General features: G+C 45.3%; 1 protein-coding gene across 5 annotated transcripts in view; it reads right to left on the bottom strand.

Moving 5' to 3' along the window:
* PRICKLE2 (prickle planar cell polarity protein 2) overlaps nucleotides 1-17,081 on the bottom strand; it is a 314,495-nt gene extending 297,414 nt beyond the window's left edge. The window contains exons 1-2 of one of the 5 annotated variants that reach the window (XM_023620120.2): nucleotides 16,841-17,081; nucleotides 15,992-16,077 (exon numbers count right to left, since the gene is read on the bottom strand). In XM_023620120.2, coding sequence (XP_023475888.1) covers nucleotides 15,992-16,037 — 46 coding nt within the window. In that variant the 5' untranslated portion in view covers nucleotides 16,038-16,077; nucleotides 16,841-17,081. Of the gene's footprint in view, nucleotides 1-15,991; nucleotides 16,078-16,732 lie in introns of all 5 variants that reach the window. The other 4 variants (XM_023620123.2, XM_023620126.2, XM_070237268.1 and 1 more) reach the window with 4 other exon arrangements.
* Between the last annotated feature and the right edge of the window lie 2,473 nt (nucleotides 17,082-19,554).

The following is a 19,554-nucleotide window of genomic DNA, read 5'->3' as shown; positions in this document are numbered from 1 at the left end:
GCAGTGTCTGTCACATTGAGGAATCACAAAATAATGATACAGACATATCTTAAATTTTTTTCTTGAAACATATAACCATACATTCATTTATAGCAGGAGAGGGGGTTTTACATATGGGTTTACAAATCGGAGTATCTTATATTTCAACTATAAAACACATCGATATTGCACGTTCTTCAATTTCCAGTTTGGGTTTTTTTTAGAGTGGTGCCAGAATTTAAAGAATGTTGTCAAAAAAATCTAGATCCCTTTACAATTTCTGCCTCGTTCCCAATCTTTTATAATTGTTTTGCCCAAAACCTAATTCAACTGGTTTGTTTGGTTTTAGTATTCATTTGGGGGTCATTTGCAAGCATTCAGCTCAGTTTTCACAGAAGTAACAACTCTTCTTTCTTTTCACATTCATATTTCATGGGTTTATGAAGGTAACGTACACAATCACAGTAGCAGGTATAACTGCCATAAACAGGTTTGGGAACAAACGAATTCACTTGGTAAATATACAATTCTGCAACACAACTAGAGGGATCCCTGAAGAGGGACCCACTAACTGGATGTTTTGCAGAGGGAAGGGAGAGTTTTGGCTTATCCAGCAAGGAGATTGAAGAACCTCTATTCTCTTACATTTCTTCTTGCCAAAACTTCCTCCGTTGGCTACTTCAGCAGGAAGCCGTGGTAATGCTATTACCAGGTGTTAATGATGATGAGGTCCTTCCTGGTTCTATACTCTATCTCCTTCAATCTACAGATGAGGGAAGCTGAGGTCCGGAGAAGTAGTTTCCAAACATCAAAGGTGTCCCAAAGGCATCTGCTGCTTGCAACACTTTCCAATGCTTCTCGCCGGGTGAGAATGCCATGGGCATCCAGGGCAGGATGACCTTCATTGTGAGGGCACTGTCTTGCAGACTGCAGAATGCTTAACACTCCTGTCCCCAGCCCAGGAAATGCCAGTAGCAGCACTCTGGAGCCATCGTGACAAGAAAACAGAAATAGAGCCATAAAGTGGCCAAATGCCCACATCCCTAGATGTAGAAGTGATTTTTTGATGTTGTAGAAGTTGTTGTTTTCTAGTTGTTTTCCTGTCATATCTTGGATCACACTATCATAGCTATGAATATGGTTGATATCCATGGACAAGTCCAAATCCTAAGGAATCTTAAAAAGTCTTTTAATCTTCTTGACATAAGTGAACAAAGCTTAGCCCAAAACATGAGAGTATGTATAGTATTTTAATAATTCCTACGAAAAGAGATGCTATCGTTCATTGAACAAAGACTTCACCATTCTACACAAATATATTTTCTAACAGCTATTTATATTGGTCTCACAAATAAACAGAAACATTAGAAATGGTAACATCATTAAGAAAACCAATAATATTTTCTCATACATCTGCCTGATGAGATTCTTTGCTCAATTTTCTAATGAGCTGTTTCATGTTTTTCTTATTAGTTGGAGCTCTTTTCATATTTTAAAAAATTAGGCCTCTGTATATCATATGTATTCCGAATAATTTCCTCAATTTATCGTTTGACAATTTGTAAGTTATTCATATCAAAATAATCCATCTTCCTTTAGAACTTCTGGTTTTCACATCATCCATTCATTTATTCATTTGTTCAACAAATTCTGTTGGGATCTTTGCTATGTACCAGGTATTTTTCTGGGTTTTGGGGGAAGTGAACAAAAGAGACATGGAACGAAATATCCTCATGAAGTTTAAATGCTCGTATAGGCTAAAGTAGTTAGTTCTAACGCAGAACAAAAGCCAGATAATCTGTTAAAAATATAATATAATGGCAGGGAGTGACAAGTGCTGTGAAAAAACATAAGACAGAGGAAGAGAAAAGGAGCGACTGGACTATGATTTTAGGATTGTCAGGGAACACTGCTCCAAGGAAACGCTGGAGGAGAGGCCTGGAGGGAGATGAGGGGACAAACCTTGTGGATATCTGGGGGAGGCGGTCCTGGGGGAGGTCCCAGCAAAGGCAAATGCCCTGAGATGGGAATATACTTGTAGTATTGGGGGACCTGTAAGGGAGCCAGGGTTGCCAGAGGGTAGCGAGTGAGGGAGAGAAAAAGGAAGGGAAAATAACTTGGATTTAGATATACCTTTTACTTTCCAAATTTGTAAAAACATTCATCCATGATAAAATTTAAATTTTTTCTAAATTTAAAAGTTTTGAACTAATCTCTTTTTACTCCAAATGGGAAGCCGCATGTCGTGGCACCATTTATGGAATCCTTCCCCCACTGCTTTTCCATGTCACCTTCATCATATACCATTGTCCCACAATGACCTGGATCTGGTTTGGAGATGTTCTAGTCTGTTACAGGGATCTCTCCATTCCTGCTCCAGTACACTATTTCCATTTCTGTAGCCCTACAATGTATTTTACCATCTGGTGGGGCTACAACTTACTCACCTTTAATCATCTTCATAGATACCAGACCTTGGCTGGTTCTACTTTCCAGCTGATGAAAGAGCTTAAAACCCACTTTATTAAATTCCATGACCTCTAAGTGATAGGAAAGAGAAGATGATCAAGAATACACTAAACCTTAAGTAAGAGAAGGGGCTCTTTCCTATCTGAACTCCTAGCCCTCAACATCAATACCAATCATTTAATAGTAATCTAAGCGACTTTGTGATACTTTGTGATAAGAAAGGTACTAGGTCATAAGAAAGAAATGGCTGCTAAACTGGACAGCCATTTAAATCACGTTTATCTGGTCTCCCTGGTGTGACTATCATGTCCTGGGGGGCTGGACTATGGTGTGGACCAGTGGTTCTCACATTATATTCCTTAGACCAGCAGCAGCAGCAGCACGTATTTTATTAGGTATAAATTCTAAGCCCCAACTGAGATCTAATGAATGGCAAACCCTGAGGGGTGTGGGGAGCAGCCCTACCACAATCTATAAGATCCCTCTGGAGCTGAGCACCATATAATACGGTGTTTAAGAGCCCAAGGTCCAACCTTGGTTTCAGTGCTAACCAGCAGTGTGACCCTGGGGAAGTAAGTGAAACTTGCAGCATCTCTGTTTCCTCAGGAAACCAATGTACATAATGGTGTCTATCTCATAAAGGGTTTCAGGAATTTAATAAGAGAACGGGAGAAATGTGCTTAGAATATAATATTGCTGGCACATTGTAAATGTTCAATTAATGATAGCTAAGATGATGATGAAAAGAATCATAATCTGCTTTCATTTTATTTCAGATAATTTATTCTGAAATAAATCCATTCATGCTGGGTTTAACAGAAATCAGGGAACGGGGAAGTACAATTAATGTTACGCTTTTTCTGGCTGTGTTTACAGAGAACTCGTGGGGGGAGGGAGTTAGCTCTGGCAGGATTTTGCGGAGATGGAACCTATTTCCAGGATTATGAAGAATTTCCTTTTCTAAGGAAGCCCATGTTTTGTACCTTTGAAAGTGAATCAATTATATAACCTAGACATTAATTAAAAGGCCCCAGGGCCAAAGGCTCTCGCCACAAAAAGGCTGTGCACACACCCCCAGTTCATTTCCTAGACAGCTCCCTGGCAGGGCCCAACAAAAGCTAAGAGAAGATGGATGGACTTCACAGGGCGACCTGGGGGTCAACTGATTCAGACAGCTGAATTCATCAACATGGCCAGCAAATTCCATCCTGGAATTCCACTTACTAATAGCAGCGTGTACTATCCCCTCCTGTTGCAAGCATTTAACCGTGCCTAGAAAAGACGAGTAAAGTGTATTCCCCACAAAGGCACCCCAAAGTCAAGGCCCAGCCCTCCCATGTCAACCGTAGTTTTACAAAGAACATAGTTAGAAAGCCCTAGTTGGGCACACTGCTTGAGAATATAAAACTGGATATGCTTTCTTACCACAATTATTATAATGGGTTGAACAGTGGTCCCTCAAAGATACATCCACCTGACTCTTTCAATCTGATCTTATTTGGAAAAAGCGTCTTTGAAGATAGAATTAAGTTAAGGACCTGGAGTTGAGATCGTCCTGGATTAGGTGGGCCCAAATCCAATGACAAGTCCTTATAAGAGAAGAGAAGGGAAGGACAGGGACACAGAGGGAGAACACAATGCGATGACAGAGGCAGAGACGGGAGGGACACATCTATAAGCCAACGATGCCAAGAGCCACTGAAGCTAAGACAGAGGCATGGATGGACTCTCTCAGAGCCTCCAGAGGGAACCAATCCCGCTGACATCTTGATTTTAGACTTCTAACCTTCAGAACTGTAAGAGAAGAAATTTCTGTTATTTGAAACCACCCAGTTTGTAGCAATTTGTTTCGGATGCTCTAGAAAATTAATATAACTATGTAAAACTCTGGGTAAAGAAACCAGACTAGAAGGAAATCACCTTCTAATGCTAAGAGTACTCCTCTTTGGGTGATGAAGTTATGTATGTTCGTTTTTTTAATAAACCATTTGACTTTGCTGAATTTTCCAAATTGTGTACACCACAATTTCTCATACAACAATTTGATCAAAACTAATTTAAAATAAGAATTAAGCCTGCCTTAAAATGCTGTGATCACCAAGATTTTGAAAATTAAAGGAAAAAAATTATTCGAAATCCCTAGCAGTTGAACATATCTATTAAATTGTTCCACCTCCCAGAACCCAGAAAAATATATTCATGTGTTCTTCCCCATGGCTTCGAATATTCCAGACCCAAGATGATGGACATTCCGCAGTTATCTATTATCTCCAAATTTTTGGCTTCCTAAAGATGAGAACAGACTGTCATTATAATTTCCCAACAACTCAATAAGTCACTGGAGAAGCTCTAAAGGCCGAGTCATCAAGGATGCAAATGACAGGAGCGCTCCTGGGTGCCTGATTGTGGAACAAAAGACTTTGAGAAATTATATTATCAGAGTAATTTCACAGCGTCATTGAAGAAAGAAAACACCTGCATTCTTTTAATAAGTCCCCTGGAGGCCTAATTCCTCAGCACTCAAACTTGGAGGACCCGCTCTGGGTGTTACGTGTCCACATAATGAGGCAGTTTTTAAGAATTGTGAAAGCAGTTTCTGCATCCTGAGTAGTTTACCAAACATAAAGTCAAATAACGCTCTCATTAAACGCCTTCCAACAGGCAAATGTGCTTGCGTCTGTTTTGCAACACAGTGTCAGGATCGGTAAGCATCAGGGAGCATAAGTTTAAAAGCATAGGTCCAAAGGTTGGATAACGCCCATCTTGTTTAGTTTTAGCTTGTTGACTTAAAGTTGGCTGCTGGAGGGATGCGCTGTAAACTTTCTCCCTTGACTGATCCCTTTTGTGGAGGTGTCCTCCAGGAAACATGCAAGCGACATTTCTAAAGACTGCCCTCCTCGCCCTTTCACAGACTCCCCAGGCCGCCCAATTAGACATCAAAGCTGTAAACAAGCTGAATGGAGCCCGCTTAATGTATGCAGATCTGATTAGAAAACTACAACAGCCTTCCACTGGAAATGTTATTGTATTTGATTCAATTTCTCACCTTTCTCACACCCCAATAAACTCAGCAGCACATCCTCTGATTTTAAAGGAGTTTCACCTTTAAGACCCCAGCCTCTAATAAACCAACTGGCCCAGGGCTCTTCATTTTGTCCATTGTAGACGATAGTCAGATCTCAGCCCCAGGCCACTGAGAATACAAGACCCCATTTTCCTCAAGGTATAGTTTATGTTTAGACCAAGAGAGTCAAAATACCAGACTTAAACACTCTCTTGATTAAAGAACTTGTGATCTCGAGCCCTAAAGACCTGGTTTCAAACCCTGAATCAACTACTTATTACCCTACTTATGTGCTAGGGCATGTCACCAAACCTCTCTGGGGCTTCAGTTTCTTCACATTTAAAAAGTAGGAGATAAGGGGCTGGCCCAGTGGTGTAGTGGTTAAGTTCGCACGATCCATTTCAGCGGCCTGGGCTTCGTGGGTTTGGATCCCAGGCACAGACCTACACACCACTACACACAAGCCATGCTGTGGCAGCATCCCACATATAAAGTAGAGGAAGATTGGCACAGATGTTAGCTCAGAGACAATCTTCCTCAAGCAAAAAGAGGAAAATTGGCAACAGATGTTAACTCAGAGCCAATCTTCCCCCCCACCCCACCCCCCACACACACAAAAGTAGAAACTAAAATACATGCCCCGGAAAATTGTTTTGAAGATGACATGAGGTGATGCACAAAAGAAGCCAAGCACACAGCAGGTCCTCAATAATTTTAGCTCTCCCCTGAGAGCATCTCCTAGATAGGGAAGACTCAGTGCTTAGATGACTTGCTCAGCACAGTTGTCCCTGCCAAGCGGCAATTTTATTCTTATCTGTTGTTCACATCATCCTTCCGAACATGCATATTCACTCATTTTCTTCTTCAAATCAACAGTCACAAAATCAGAGGTCTACAGCAGCCAGCCAATAATGTAAACAAGTGAGGCAGACCAGGTGCAAGACAATAGGGAATGGTGGGGACTGTGAAAAAGTTGAACACACATTTTCTATCTAAAAGGAAGGGAGGAATACAAGCCCAGAGTTGCCAGATATTTTAACTTTTCCAGAGAAAACCCCAAATTTGAATTTTTACACAAAATCTCAAATGTTGGAAACTGAAATTTTAAATCCTGTACAATGTTAACAAAATATAGGTACAGGCCAGATCTTATCTGAGGAGTTTCCAATGAGTGATCTTAGGTTCAAATATTGTATAACTATTCTTGTTTCTCATGCCTTAGAAGAGGGAGCTTCTGCTTAAGGACTGGTGATCACACAAATGGAAATATTGAGCATGGCACACTGGAACCCACGCAAACTCATTCAAAAGGCTTGGGTAAAATGGATTAAGCACTGTTTTGACGACGTGTGGTTTTCATCTTGGACATGAATTTTCATGGTCCAGTTGATGGGTGCAAGGCACAAAAAAAGTCCCCTTTTTCAATATTGACCCCAGGGGCACAGTTTAAATGTTGTCTTTCTGTTATCGTTTGCAAACCGTTTTTACAAATATCGTATATACACTTCATTTAAGCAAAGAGATTGTGAGAGTATAGAGTCCAAGTCTCTAAACTCATTTCCTCAAAAGTACATACATCCCCAGGCGAGGGTGTGACGGGCCACATGAATCTGCCATTCGATCAAGAATAGCTAATTCCTTTAGAAACTAAACCCCCAAATAAGGTGGAGGCAGACTTCGTTCTGTCTCTTCTGAGTTAAAGTCCATAAAACAAGAATCATCATCCTCATTTAACAAATGAAAAGATGAGGCCCGTGGTGGGGAAGCAACTTGTTCTCTGTCATAGAATCTGTATCCCAGGGCCTTGGACCCAGGTCTTCTTACTCCTTACCCAGTTCTGTTTCCATTAAACCTTCTCGCAACCACAAGCACATACGGAGCCCACGCTGCACACCATGTACCCTGAGGCACATTACACGCATTATCCTATTGAATCCTCACAACAACCTCATAAGACACGTAATGTTATTCCCATTTTTCAGAAGAGAAAAATCAAGGCTCACAAAGGTTAAATCACTTGCCCAAGGACACTCAGCCAGTAAGATGCAGAACCAAGACTATATAACCAAGAACCAGCAAAATGTCTTCAAAGCCTGACCCCTTAACCACTCAGCTATCATGCTCCCATTTAAGCCCTTAGACGCTTCAGAGTTTTTACGACACTGGCTGGAAATATACATCTCTCCCCAGAGATGCCCCCCATGGATCTCCCATACACAAGGCAGGTAGAATCCCTTTGATCTCAAAATGCTCAATGATCTGGGAATTATTCCCTTTAGGGAATGCTCCCTCTCTCCACAGGGAAATCCCTCTGGGGTACTCATTAATCGCAGAGTTAAAGGATAACCTTTGAGCTTTTTGAACCAAGAGACCACAAAATAACAAATTTATTAGATTCTCCCTCATCCCACCAACCTTAAACAGCAGAAGCATAAGGATGAATAACCGCCTTTCAACAGAATGTGAGTACCACTTTGGGGATTAAAGACAAATACAATGTATTTGGAGAAAAAGATGACTGACATCAATGCTCTGTGTTTTCTCACTATTCATCAGGGACAAATTGTCACTCAGGGTGATTAAACAAGGATTAATTACTAGGCTGCTATACAAGCTGAGATGTTGCAAAGCTTCAGCCCAGAGAACAGACAAATAGACTCGATTTTTTTTTAAGGGTAGGGGTGGAAGTTGGCACCATGATTTTAGAGGACAATTTGACAAGAGCTCTACATAGGCAAGTCGTAGCATTAAAAAAAGCTATTGTCATATAGCATATAATAAGGAACAATGGAAACCAACCAAAGCGGCCAGGAATAGAAAAACTTTAATTCCATGATAACCCACACAATGTATTCTAAAAACTAATGAATGTATTAGATATTTTTGCCCTTAATGCGCTGACATGTAAAAATGTTCAAAAAGTTTTTCTAAGTGTGAAAAAACTAAGTTATAACAGACCATACATACAATGTATATTTTCTGTAAAATCTTGTTAACAAATAATACTTCGAATGAATCTGAGGAAATAAACACCAAGCCTTAACAACATATATCTTCAGCTGCAGAGTCAGCAAGCTATTTCTGTATAGGGCCAGATACTACACACTTTCAATTTTGTGAACCATCAGGGCTCTTAACTACTCAATTCTGCTATTGCAAAAGCAGCCATTGATAATACTAAATGAATGGGCATGCCTGTGTTTGAATAAAACTTTATTTATGGGCTTTGAAATTTAAATTTTGTATAATTTTTATATGTGCCACAAAATATTATTCTTCTTTTGATTTTTTTTTTTCCAACCACTTAAAAATATAAAAATTAGGGCCAGCCCTGGTGGCCTAGTGGTTAAGTTTGTCATGCTCCACTTTGGTGGCCAGGTTCAATTCCTGGGCATGGACCTGCACCACCCATCTGTCGGTGGCCATGCTGTGGTGGCAGCTCACATACAAAAAGAGGAAGATTGGCAGTGGATGTCAGCTCAGGGCGAATCTTCCTCAGCAAAAAAAAAAAAAAAATATATATATATATATATATATATATATATATATATATATATATATATAAACCATTCTTATCTAGTAGGCCATTCAAAAACAGGTAGCAGGCTGATTTTGTCCCACTGCCCGTAGTTCACTGACCCCTGCTCTAAAAGGTATGGGTTTTCCCCTCTGTGCCATGTGTGTTTTATATGTGTGCATGTGTGATTTTTAAATCTTCTATAATAGCCACATCCTTTTTCAAAATCAGAGACAACAATACAGATAAATTGGGAACTGATATGTTTACTTGAGAGAAAAACCCTATCAGGGTGTTTCCACTTCCATCAGGCATATCATCAAATGCCAGTGACATAAGGTGAGCTAACCAGCAACCTTCTTAGCTGCTAAGTATCTTTCCCTATCTTGAAGATTCCAGGCATAAGTCTCACACACACAAACACACACACACACACACACATCCATCTCGTTTTCCCTTTTTTTGGCATATCAGCTGACTGAGACAGAGTGTTTTTCCTCCCCAAACAAAATAATCGGTGGGAACCCATTCCTTAGCCAAATTACAATCCAGTGAAGAAAATCAGGCCAGCATCTCCCCAAATTACGGCCCGAGTCACAATCAACACAATTGCCAGGGCAACTAAGGAAAGATGCTTTTCACAGCACAGCATTGGCTGACCCAGTGAGCGCTGCCTCCAGAGCCACCACACGCAGCCAAAGCATCCCGCCTGGATGGGTGCCGTTGTCTGGAGACAAACCGCTCTGCATAATTAAAATGACCTCACAAAGCCACCACTGCTCCGGGCTTGCCACGCCAGCGCTCATGAAAGTGGGACTCCAGGAGCCTTGTTCTGAAAGCCCGCCTTTTAATGCTCAAGTCGAATCTACATTTATCAGCAAAGCAGAAACGTTAAAGGGATTACAAGGAGCTTAGAATCCACTGGCAGTTCATTGATCTGGTCTTGCAAGCCTCATCTCCACGTGCCCTTTAGAAACGGCTTTGGTCTGCTCCCTGGTTCTTTGGTTGCCTTTGATTTTAGCAGCATTCTCAGTCAGGGTGGAGGGATGTTTCTGAAGAGTTCTCAGATTCCTTTCTTCTAAAGCGAAGAGAAGCTACCTGCATATTCCCCTAGATAGTGGTCTAGACCAGGGGTAGGCAAACATTTTCTGTAAATATTTTTGGCTTCGTGGGCCATACCATCTCTGTTGCATCCACTCAACCCAGCCATTGTAGCATGAAAACAGCCACAGTAAGTATATAAACACATGGGTGTGACTTTGTTCAGATAACACTCTATTTATGGGCACTGAAATTTGAATTTCATATAATTTTTACACGTCATGATATATTCTTCTGATTTTCTTTCCAACCATTAAAAAATGTAAAAATCAGGGGCTGGCCCCATGGCCGAGTGGTTAAGTTTGCGCACTCTACTTTGGCGGCCCAGGGTTTCATAGGTTTGAATCCTGGGCGCGGACATGGCACCGCTCATTGGGCCGTGCTAGGGCAGCATCCCACATGCCACAGCTGGAAGGACCCACAACTAAAACTACACAACTGTGTACCGGGGGGCTTTGGGAGAAAAAAAGGAAATAAATAAATAAATGTGGCATTCCTTAAAAAAAAAAAACGTAAAAATCATTCTTAGCTCATGAGCCATACGAGACAGGTGAAGGATCAGATTTGGCCAGCAGGCTGTAGTTTGCTGACTCCTGGTCTGGACTGAAGCTGTTCAAAGTGTGGACCAGCAGCAGGAGCATCACCCGGGGGCTTGTTAGAAATGCAGGATCTTAGGCCCCCACCTCAAGCATGTTGAACCAGAATCTGCACTGGAATAAGATCCCCTGGTAATTCACATGCAAGCCAAGTTTGAGAAGTCCTGGTCCAGAACACAGAATTTTGAAGTCAGACAGGGTTGGAATCCCATTGACTAGCTGGCTGTATAAACTCAGGCAAGCTGTTTAACCTCTCTGAAACTCAGCATCCTATCTATTAAAATAGGTGTAAGTAACTGCACCCATCTCCAAAGACTGTTGTAAGCAAAAGATAGGAAGGATGTAGGACATCTGCCTAACACTGTCGATGCTTTAAAAATAGTAGCTATTATTACAGACGCTCATTATTTTATTAAATCATTTTTGGAGAAGGTGAGAATGCTCATTCAGGAGTGCAAGCTCCAATCACTTCTGGGACCTGACAGGCTACCTAACTATTTCAAGAGGGCCTCGAATGCACATGGAATGTTGGAGACTATGGTAAGCAGAGGCCACGCCCATCAAAAGGGAGACCACTCACGTTCCGTGACTTACTGTCACTTACTGTCACGTAGGAAGTTGCCCTGATGTTACTACATGTTTGGATTTTCCAAGAGAAGCTGGAAACCCAGATTTTTTTTGAGGAAGATTACTCTACTTTATATGTGGGATGCCTGCCACAGCATGGCTTGATAAGCTGTGCATAGGTCCATCTCCGGGATCTGAACCGGCAAACCCCAGGTCGCCGAAACAGAGCAGGAACTTAACTGCTGCACCACTGGGCCAGTTCTGAAACCCAGATTGATTGATTGATTGATTGATTGATTGATTGATTGATTTTGAGGAAGATTAGCCCTGAGCTAACATCTGCTGCCAATCTTCTTCTTTTTGCTGAGGAAGACTGGCCCTGAGCTAGCATCCGTGCCCTTCTTCCTCTACTTTATATGTGGGACACCTACCATAGGATGGCTTGCTAAGTGGTGCCATGTCCACACCCGGGATCCAAACCACTGAACCCTGTGCCACCAAAGCAGAACGTGTGCACTTAACTGCTGCAGCACTGGGCTGCCCCCAAAACCCAGATTTTAATGGTAGAAAAAGCCCCCTTATTTAACACACTGTGCAGATCAAACAAAATCCATCTGCAGGCTGGATGTGATCCGAGGCCCCTCGTCTGTGATTCTGCCTTAGAATAGAGAAGTAACAAGAGGCAGTGAGTCACAAGGAAATGGGCTTGGGTTTTGAGCCAAAGCCCAGCTTCATTCGCCCTAGCCAGGAGACCCTGGGGAAATCATTTAACAACCCCGAGCCTCAGTTTCCTCAGCAGGAAAATAATCACATCTATTTAATAGGGTTTGGTGAGGATGACACAGAAACACATGCAAAACATGGAGACACAGCTCTGCTCATCAGTGCTATTGCTCATGTTGTTTGCTATTATTATTACTATTTTTATTCACAGTGCCTAGGCATTCCAAGGATATCTCTTCACTGTAAAAATGGCCATTTTCCTCTCCTTGCTCAAAATGGTTGCAAACAAGAAGGCCAATTAAGCCCCACTCGGAAAGCTGTGTGTGGAGTGCACTAGGGCTTGGTTATTAATGACTTTGTTCCAGCCGTGGTCCATGAAGACACCTGCATCTTTCTCTTAGTGAAAATGCCCTCTTGCAGCCGGGGCCATTGTAGGGTTTGCCCTAGGCTGCCCGGAGGTGCTGCTTCTCGGGGCTAAGTCACCTCAGGGAGGGCTGCCCACCTCTGTTCCTCTAGCTCCTCAGCTGCCCTAGATCAGGTGGAGGTGACAGCTTTGGGTAACAATTGTGAGCCCTCTGCTCTCCAAGATATGTAAGTCCTTACGGGCTTTTTTAGACATCCTGAAAGTTCCCACATTTGCCACCTAAAGCTGTGGGTGACAATAAAAAATGAGGAAGAGAGTAGATCACTCAGGAAGATCCCCATAAAATATAACAGACCTCCAGAGGACCTTAGCCTTCTCTTCCCGCAGGAGGAAGCCCCGAAGTACGGGGAGCAGTCTGCCACACACAGCGGGGTTCAACTCGGCCTCTCCACCTTTAATATGCACACGAATCCACTGGGGGTCTGGTTGAAGCTCAGCGGTGAATTCAGTGCATCTAGGGCAGGGCCTGAGATTTTGCATTTCTAACAAGCTCCCAAGAGATGGTGACACTGCTGGTTCCTGCCCCAGCTCTCTGCTCCAAAGTCACCTCCTCAGAGAGTCCTTTCCCCACCACCTTATCTCAAATATTATTCACTGAATGAGGGCAGGAATCCTGTCTGTGTTGCTTTGCTGTACCCCTAGCAGCACCTGGCACGAAGCAGGCACTCAAATATTTGTTCAGTGGAGAGATCTCAGATTGACAGTTGAGGAAAATGAAACCCAGGGAGCCTAAGTCATTCACCCAAGGTCACACAGCTCGTTACAGCCAGAGCAAGACTCCAGCCCAGCTCCGCCTGGACATCAAAGCCCCAGCTCTCCACCTCACCAGCAGGGCAAGCAAAGTTTGTTTACAGCGCACTTCCTCTCTAGAACTTGAGTGCCTTCGAGCTGGGAAGCAGTGACACCATTCTGTTCTGCTTTTAGGAGGTGCCTGCTGTGTGGACAGTGGACTGCAGGGGGACCAGGGTGGAAGCAGAGATGCTGGTTAAGAGGCCAAGGAGTGGTAATATTTAGGATTCCTTGGTACTTTGCGGTAAGGGAAATTCACTCCCCTTGGGTCAGACCAAAGCAGCCTTTCAGCCTGCTTGGGGCCAGCCTTGCGTTTCAGACACAACTGTCTCTCCCAGGGGTTCACGGTCTCCTGTCATTGGGCTGGAAAGTGAGCATACTGTGGATTTCGAACTGCCAAAAAGAATATTGTGCTGTAACCCAGAAATGATTGTCCCTCTTTTCCAAAAGGCCACCCGAAAGGATGCCCATAGGGGAAAGGAGGGGTCAAAAGCAAGGAGCTGCTTCCTTTCCAGCAATGGGTGGAAATGCCATAAAAACCCCATTCATGCAGCCAAAGTGAAGCCTTTCTGCTGCTGGGGCCGGGGGGGGGGGGGGGGTGGTCACTGCTTCAGCATGAAAACCCGTCTCAGCCTAATGAAAGGGTCTCTTTCCACAAGAAAGGCTCCACAATGGGCTGAAAATAAAACACTTGTTTTCCCTTGACAAAATCAGCTGGGTTACAGTGTCACAAGGTTCTCCAAGAAGCTGCGGTCATGAAAGTCCAAAGTGACCTGGACAGCCAGCATCTGCAGTTGGGCTAGTTATGTTTCCTCCTGAGCAGTGATTGAGAGGAAGCTAAAAATAACTAACAAAAGTAGCTAATATTGGGGCCGGCCCAGTGGCACAGCGGTTAAGTTCACACGCTCCACTTCTACTGCCCGGGGTTCGCTGGTTCAGATTCCGGGCGTGGACCTATGCACTGCTCATCATGTCATGCTGTGACAGGCGTCCCACATATAAAGTAGAGGAAGATGGGCACCGATGTTAGCTCAGGGCCAATCTTCCTCAGCAAAAAGAGGAGGACTGGCAGCAGATGTTAGCTCAGGGCTAATCTTCCTCAAAAAAAAAAAAAAAGTAGCTAATACTTACTGTGTACCTGATACTTGACAAACAATGTGTTATCAGTATCTCATTTAATCCCTACAACAATGCCGAGAGCTAAGTACCATTATTATTCCCACTTAACAGGGAAACTGAGACGTAGGGAAAGCAAGTGACTGACCAGAGGTCAGAGGTCACACAGCCGGGAGGGAGGGGAGCCAGGCTATAGCCCCACACTGTACCACTACCCTACAGGCCTCTGGTCAGAAGTGGACCCAAAGACTCCAGAGTGGGGGAGGAAGGGAAGCTGGAATCCCTCCCCTGTTCATCACGCTGCCTGTCCCACCCCCACGCGAGCACAAGATGCATCAAAAGGGAAGGAGTCTTTAGCCGTGTCTTCCTGCATGTGGTTCACAAAATTAAGCTTCTACACCTATTCCCATGTGTCGCCCACTTTCACATTTGGGACACAGAAGGGACCACCCCGAGCAAACGTATTTGGCTACAACATTGGCACCACCGAGGGATGCCGGTGTCTGCCCGTTACATATTTATAAGGTCGCCTGGCCTCGCCCCTGACACAGAAGTTATTAAATGCTCGGGAGCCGTAAGGGCTGTGCTCAGTGCCCTGAAACAAAGGCAAAGAGGCTGCCAGACCCATCTGAGGCAGGAACAAAAGCACTTAATTTCTGAAGGAGCCAGTTGGGAGTTTCCGTATAACTGGGTGCCCAGCACACGCTACCATTTGGGAGAAAGTAGAGAAGCACACACAGAAGGGGCACAAAAATCAAAGCAGGCAATTCCCCCTAGCATCCAGAAACAGCCTTCTTCAAAGGGGCACGTGAGTGGCGGGGAAAGGGGGAAAGATGCACTAATCAGAGAGGAACGTGTGATGATGTTGGAGAATTTTCTCCTGTCACCAGTTTTTCCTTTTCATGAAGTTGCCAAGAAGGAGCCACTTCTTCTCTTTACATCACCAAACTGAGGGTCTGCAAGCCTGTACCCCAACTTTTCCCAACCAGAGCCCCAGCAGCCAGATGCACTGGGAGGGCACCCAGATCCCTTGTGTCCCAAACATAATCATTCCAATCCAGGCTGGGGCTGCCTGGAAGTCAACATTCACGGCGCATTAATAAGAAACATCTGGCCACCAAAGAGGGTTGACACAGCGCAGGCAGGCAGTGGTGGATTTGTGGTTGGGACCCAGAGCTACAGGGGCTGAATTAAAAACACACCTGGAAAACACCAGCTAGTCCAGGGAATCCTATACACCCTGCACTGTGGCAGTCGGAAACGCTGCCATGCCCAGATTGAATTGTTTGGGGCTGAGTGACTTAGATACACAGAGTGTGGGTAGGAGGGACTCCAAACTCTCACATCAGAGCAATGCAGCCTGAGCCCAGCTCTCCTGCATCCCCCAGTGTCTGGCCACCACTTCCACCTTCAATATTTGTAGCAGATGTAGTCCCACTCTTAAAGGAACAGCCTTTGCATTCTTTCCATGTGACTTACAAGTTAGATTTACAAAAGGAGAAAAATATATGCGTGTTCATACATATATATGTTTTTCATACACATACATATATATATATGTATACATATATATATACATATATATATATATATACTTTCCTCCTTACGCTATTGTCCCTTTAGGAATTGGATTTAAGGCGTCCTACCTCCATTTATGCAAGGCGAACCCGGGGCACTGGTCACCACAGGCATTACATGGCTGGCCTCTTTCGATCCGCCCCAGTCCGGTCAACTTCAAAACAAAAAGACAACACGCCCATGTTTCCACCTCGGGGACACCCTCTAAAGCCCCACTTGTGTCCCAGGCAGGACCACCTGTCCCTCCCACTCCACCTCATCTGATTTGACTCAAATGCTCCTCTCTGATGTGGGGACGTGAGGCGGGGCGCTGCCGGTGTCCCAGGGGTGGTCTCCTGCTCTGGGAAGGGTGTTCGGACTCTGGCGTGGGCACCAAGCCACCAAGAAATGGCCAAGGCTGGGGCTTTGTCTCCCCCAGACACCTTGGTCACGGGTTTCTAAGAAACAAAAGCAAGACCTTTCTGTTCCCTAGAGTCCCCGAGAAGCGACCATGGCGCGCTCGCCTTAGATCAGGCTGGTGCTCCCGGGAAGGGGGCAGCACAGGACACCCCAAAAGACAGCCCTAAAGTCAAGTCCGTGTCTAGAGCTCCAAGAGGCAGGACGCTGGAGCTTTGGTGCTGGGATTCCGATCTGCCTTAAGCTAAGAGGCGAAGGAGGGGGCTTTCCGGGGCGCCCCCAGACTGTGACACCCAGGGCCACGGTTCCTAGTCCCGCTCTCGCCCAGCCTGGGGATCCAGACTTAACCCCTTCAGCGCCTTTGAGCGCTCGCGCGCGCCCCGGACGCGCCCACGCCCGCGGGGCCGGCTTACCTGGGGCCACAGGTGCGCGGCCGCCGGGTGGAGGGAGATGGGGCAGGGGCGCTCCCAGCAGACCGGGGACACCCGGAGATCGGCCCCGCTCGCGTGGGGGACACTCACCGAGCGGCTGGAGAGTCTTTTCCGGGAGCTCCGGCTGAACATGGCCGGGCGCCTCCTGCAAGCAGCGCCGTCCGTCGGTCCGTCCGCACCGCAGCCGGTAGGGCGGGTCGCCTGGGCGGGCACCCTCGGCGGCCCGTGGCCTGGCTGTCTCCGCCTCGCAGCCCCCAGCTGGCTCCGGAGCGCACGCCTCCCCCGCCTCCCTTCCCTGTGCTGCTCACTCTCCCGCCCGCAGGTCCCTCCCTCTCTCCCGGCATCCCCCCGCCCTCCCCGGGTTCGCCCCGCCATCCAGGGGCCCTTCCCATCCCTCCCCCGCACCGGCTGTGCCTACTTTCTCCCTTTCCCTGCTTCCCCGCCGGCCCTCTGGGGCTAACTCCCTTCCCTCACTGGGCCCGCCCCCAAAGCCTCTTCCTTCACCCCTGGCGCCTAAGTTAGGGGCAGGGACCACTTCAAGGCCCCCTGCTGCTGTGCTGGGATAGGGGGTGGAGGTAGAGGGATGGGGGTTAAGGTTTTTTTTTAATTAAGGTATAATTGACATACAGTAGAATTCCCCTTTTTTGTGCATAATTCTGCCACTTTTGACGAATTCGTACAGACCTGTGACCACCAGCACAATCAATATATAAAAGTCCCATTATCCCCCAAAATGAACTGTTTTAAAAGTTTGTACCATGCATGAATCTATTTAGTGTTCACTAAGTGTTGGCAGATGAGGAGAAGGAGGGTGAAATATGCCCATGTGTGATTGCCCAACGCCTGGGTACAGTAGATGCTCATTAAGTGACTGTTGAATCGTTGAAGGCAAGCTTTGCCACCCCCCTAAGCTTTACCACCTCACTAAGCTTTGCCTAGTGCCTATTCATTTTCCACCACTTACTAGCTGGTGATCTTCCCAAATTAATTGCCTTATTTGTGCTTCTGTCTCCTTATCAATAAAGAAAGATATGACAGAAATCCTAATCTTGCAGCATTGTTGAGAGAGATGAATTGGGACATGTACAGTTGTTACAGATGTTATTACAGGCTCAAACTCAGGGCTCATTAAAGATTAGCTGTCAAAAAAAAGGTTGCAAGTCTAAGAGGTACAGGCCATGGTGTCCACTTATCGTTGATGTTTCAGCTCAAATACCACCTCCCCTGAGAGAACTTTCTGACCCCCCGTTGTAACATCTCCCACACGCACTTCCTCATCTCGAGTGCAGCATATATGGACATGAGCTCGTTTACTTATTTGCCCTCATCCAAACTTGTCTTGTTCGCCTCAGTAGCTCTAGAGCCTATAAGGGTGCCTGCATATCATAGGGACTCCATAAATATTGGTAAAGGAAGACATTCTTATCACTGTCAAAAAGATAATTCTCACGGCTGAATGTTTTTCCAGACGAGACATTGAATTTGAGTCAAGAAAAGCTGGTTGCCTGGGTTAATGGAGCAAGTTAGTGGCAAGGGCAGTCTACCTATACCCCAAATTCAAAAGAATAGGGTGAGACGGCTTAGATACCACCCGTGTTTTAGTGTTAGCTGATGATCTTCAATGCCCAGAGAGTAGGGTTTGATTTGAGTTACAGGCCTGGAGTAGTGTGAGCCGGGTGAGGCGTTCACCCCAGGAGCAAAATTTACAGGGGACCCATAAACACAGCAATCAAGATAAACAAGATTTTTAGGCAATATTTTAAAGGCTCAAAATTAATGCAAAAAAAAGTCATGATGAACAGAATATCACCATTTTGAATAAAGACAGGATCCCACCCTACACTCACACGTTCCTGCCTCACTCACCTTACCCTAATCCTAGGCCTGTTACAAATGCTCCAAAACTCAGGGGCTTCAAAGGTACACTCCCCTATACTGCATTTCTCTATGTCCCCACCACCCTCCGTCACTAGCAGATGGTGTGCTTGCAGAGGGTAAATGCCGCGGCTTATTTGCCTCCTTATTTGCCCAGGCCTAGCACAGGGTCTGGCTCATTTCAGATGCTCAACAAACACTTGTTAAATGGCTAAACGAAAGGCAGTAGCTTTGGTAGGGGTGGGGGGCCGAGGGTGTTAGCAATTAAAACCCCAGGTTATAATTAGTCCCGGTACAGGATGCTCACCTGGCCTTCTCAGCAGGGCTGCATACGCAATTTGGCCCTGCTCTGCACGTGGCCTCATAACTGGCAGAGGCGGGTCAGGAGGGCAGTGTTCACGTTGTGGCTGTCACCTTTTTGCATTTTAATTATGGCAATTTTTAGCAAAGGTCAGTAACAAAACCAGAGCACTACAAGTTTCTAACAGATGGAATGAATGTATCTTGAGGAAGCGGCACCTTTTAAAAATTCCCTGGAAGGAACTACAGGGGCTAGTGGCAGCAGTCCTGTCCCATGTCTTGGTTCCAGGTAGATGTGGCTGGGGAAGGATGCAACAGGAGTAATGCTCTGGGGAACATGGTTTGAGGGTTTCTAGGCCTTTAACTTTGGTTGCTTGATCCAAGAGAAGACGCCAAGAGGATGTAAGTGATCTCCACATATTATCTGAACAAGCCACATGCGCAAGGCCCAATTCCACCTCCCAAACAAGGCGCCAAGAGTGTTTCCCCTGACACCTGCCGTAAGAAGCGCCTCCTCCTCGATGAGTCCCTCTTGGTCCATCTCAGTGCAGGAGCCAGTTTTCCATGGGCTAATTTCCACTTGAGGCTCACTTATGAGAAGGAATATCTTACTCATCTGTTCAACAACC

Source organism: Equus caballus, chromosome 16 (genome assembly GCF_041296265.1).
Source record: "Equus caballus isolate H_3958 breed thoroughbred chromosome 16, TB-T2T, whole genome shotgun sequence".
Classification (NCBI taxonomy): Eukaryota; Metazoa; Chordata; class Mammalia; order Perissodactyla; family Equidae; genus Equus; species Equus caballus.
Note: the sequence above shows the minus strand (reverse complement) of the source record. Positions and strands in the feature narration are given on the sequence as shown.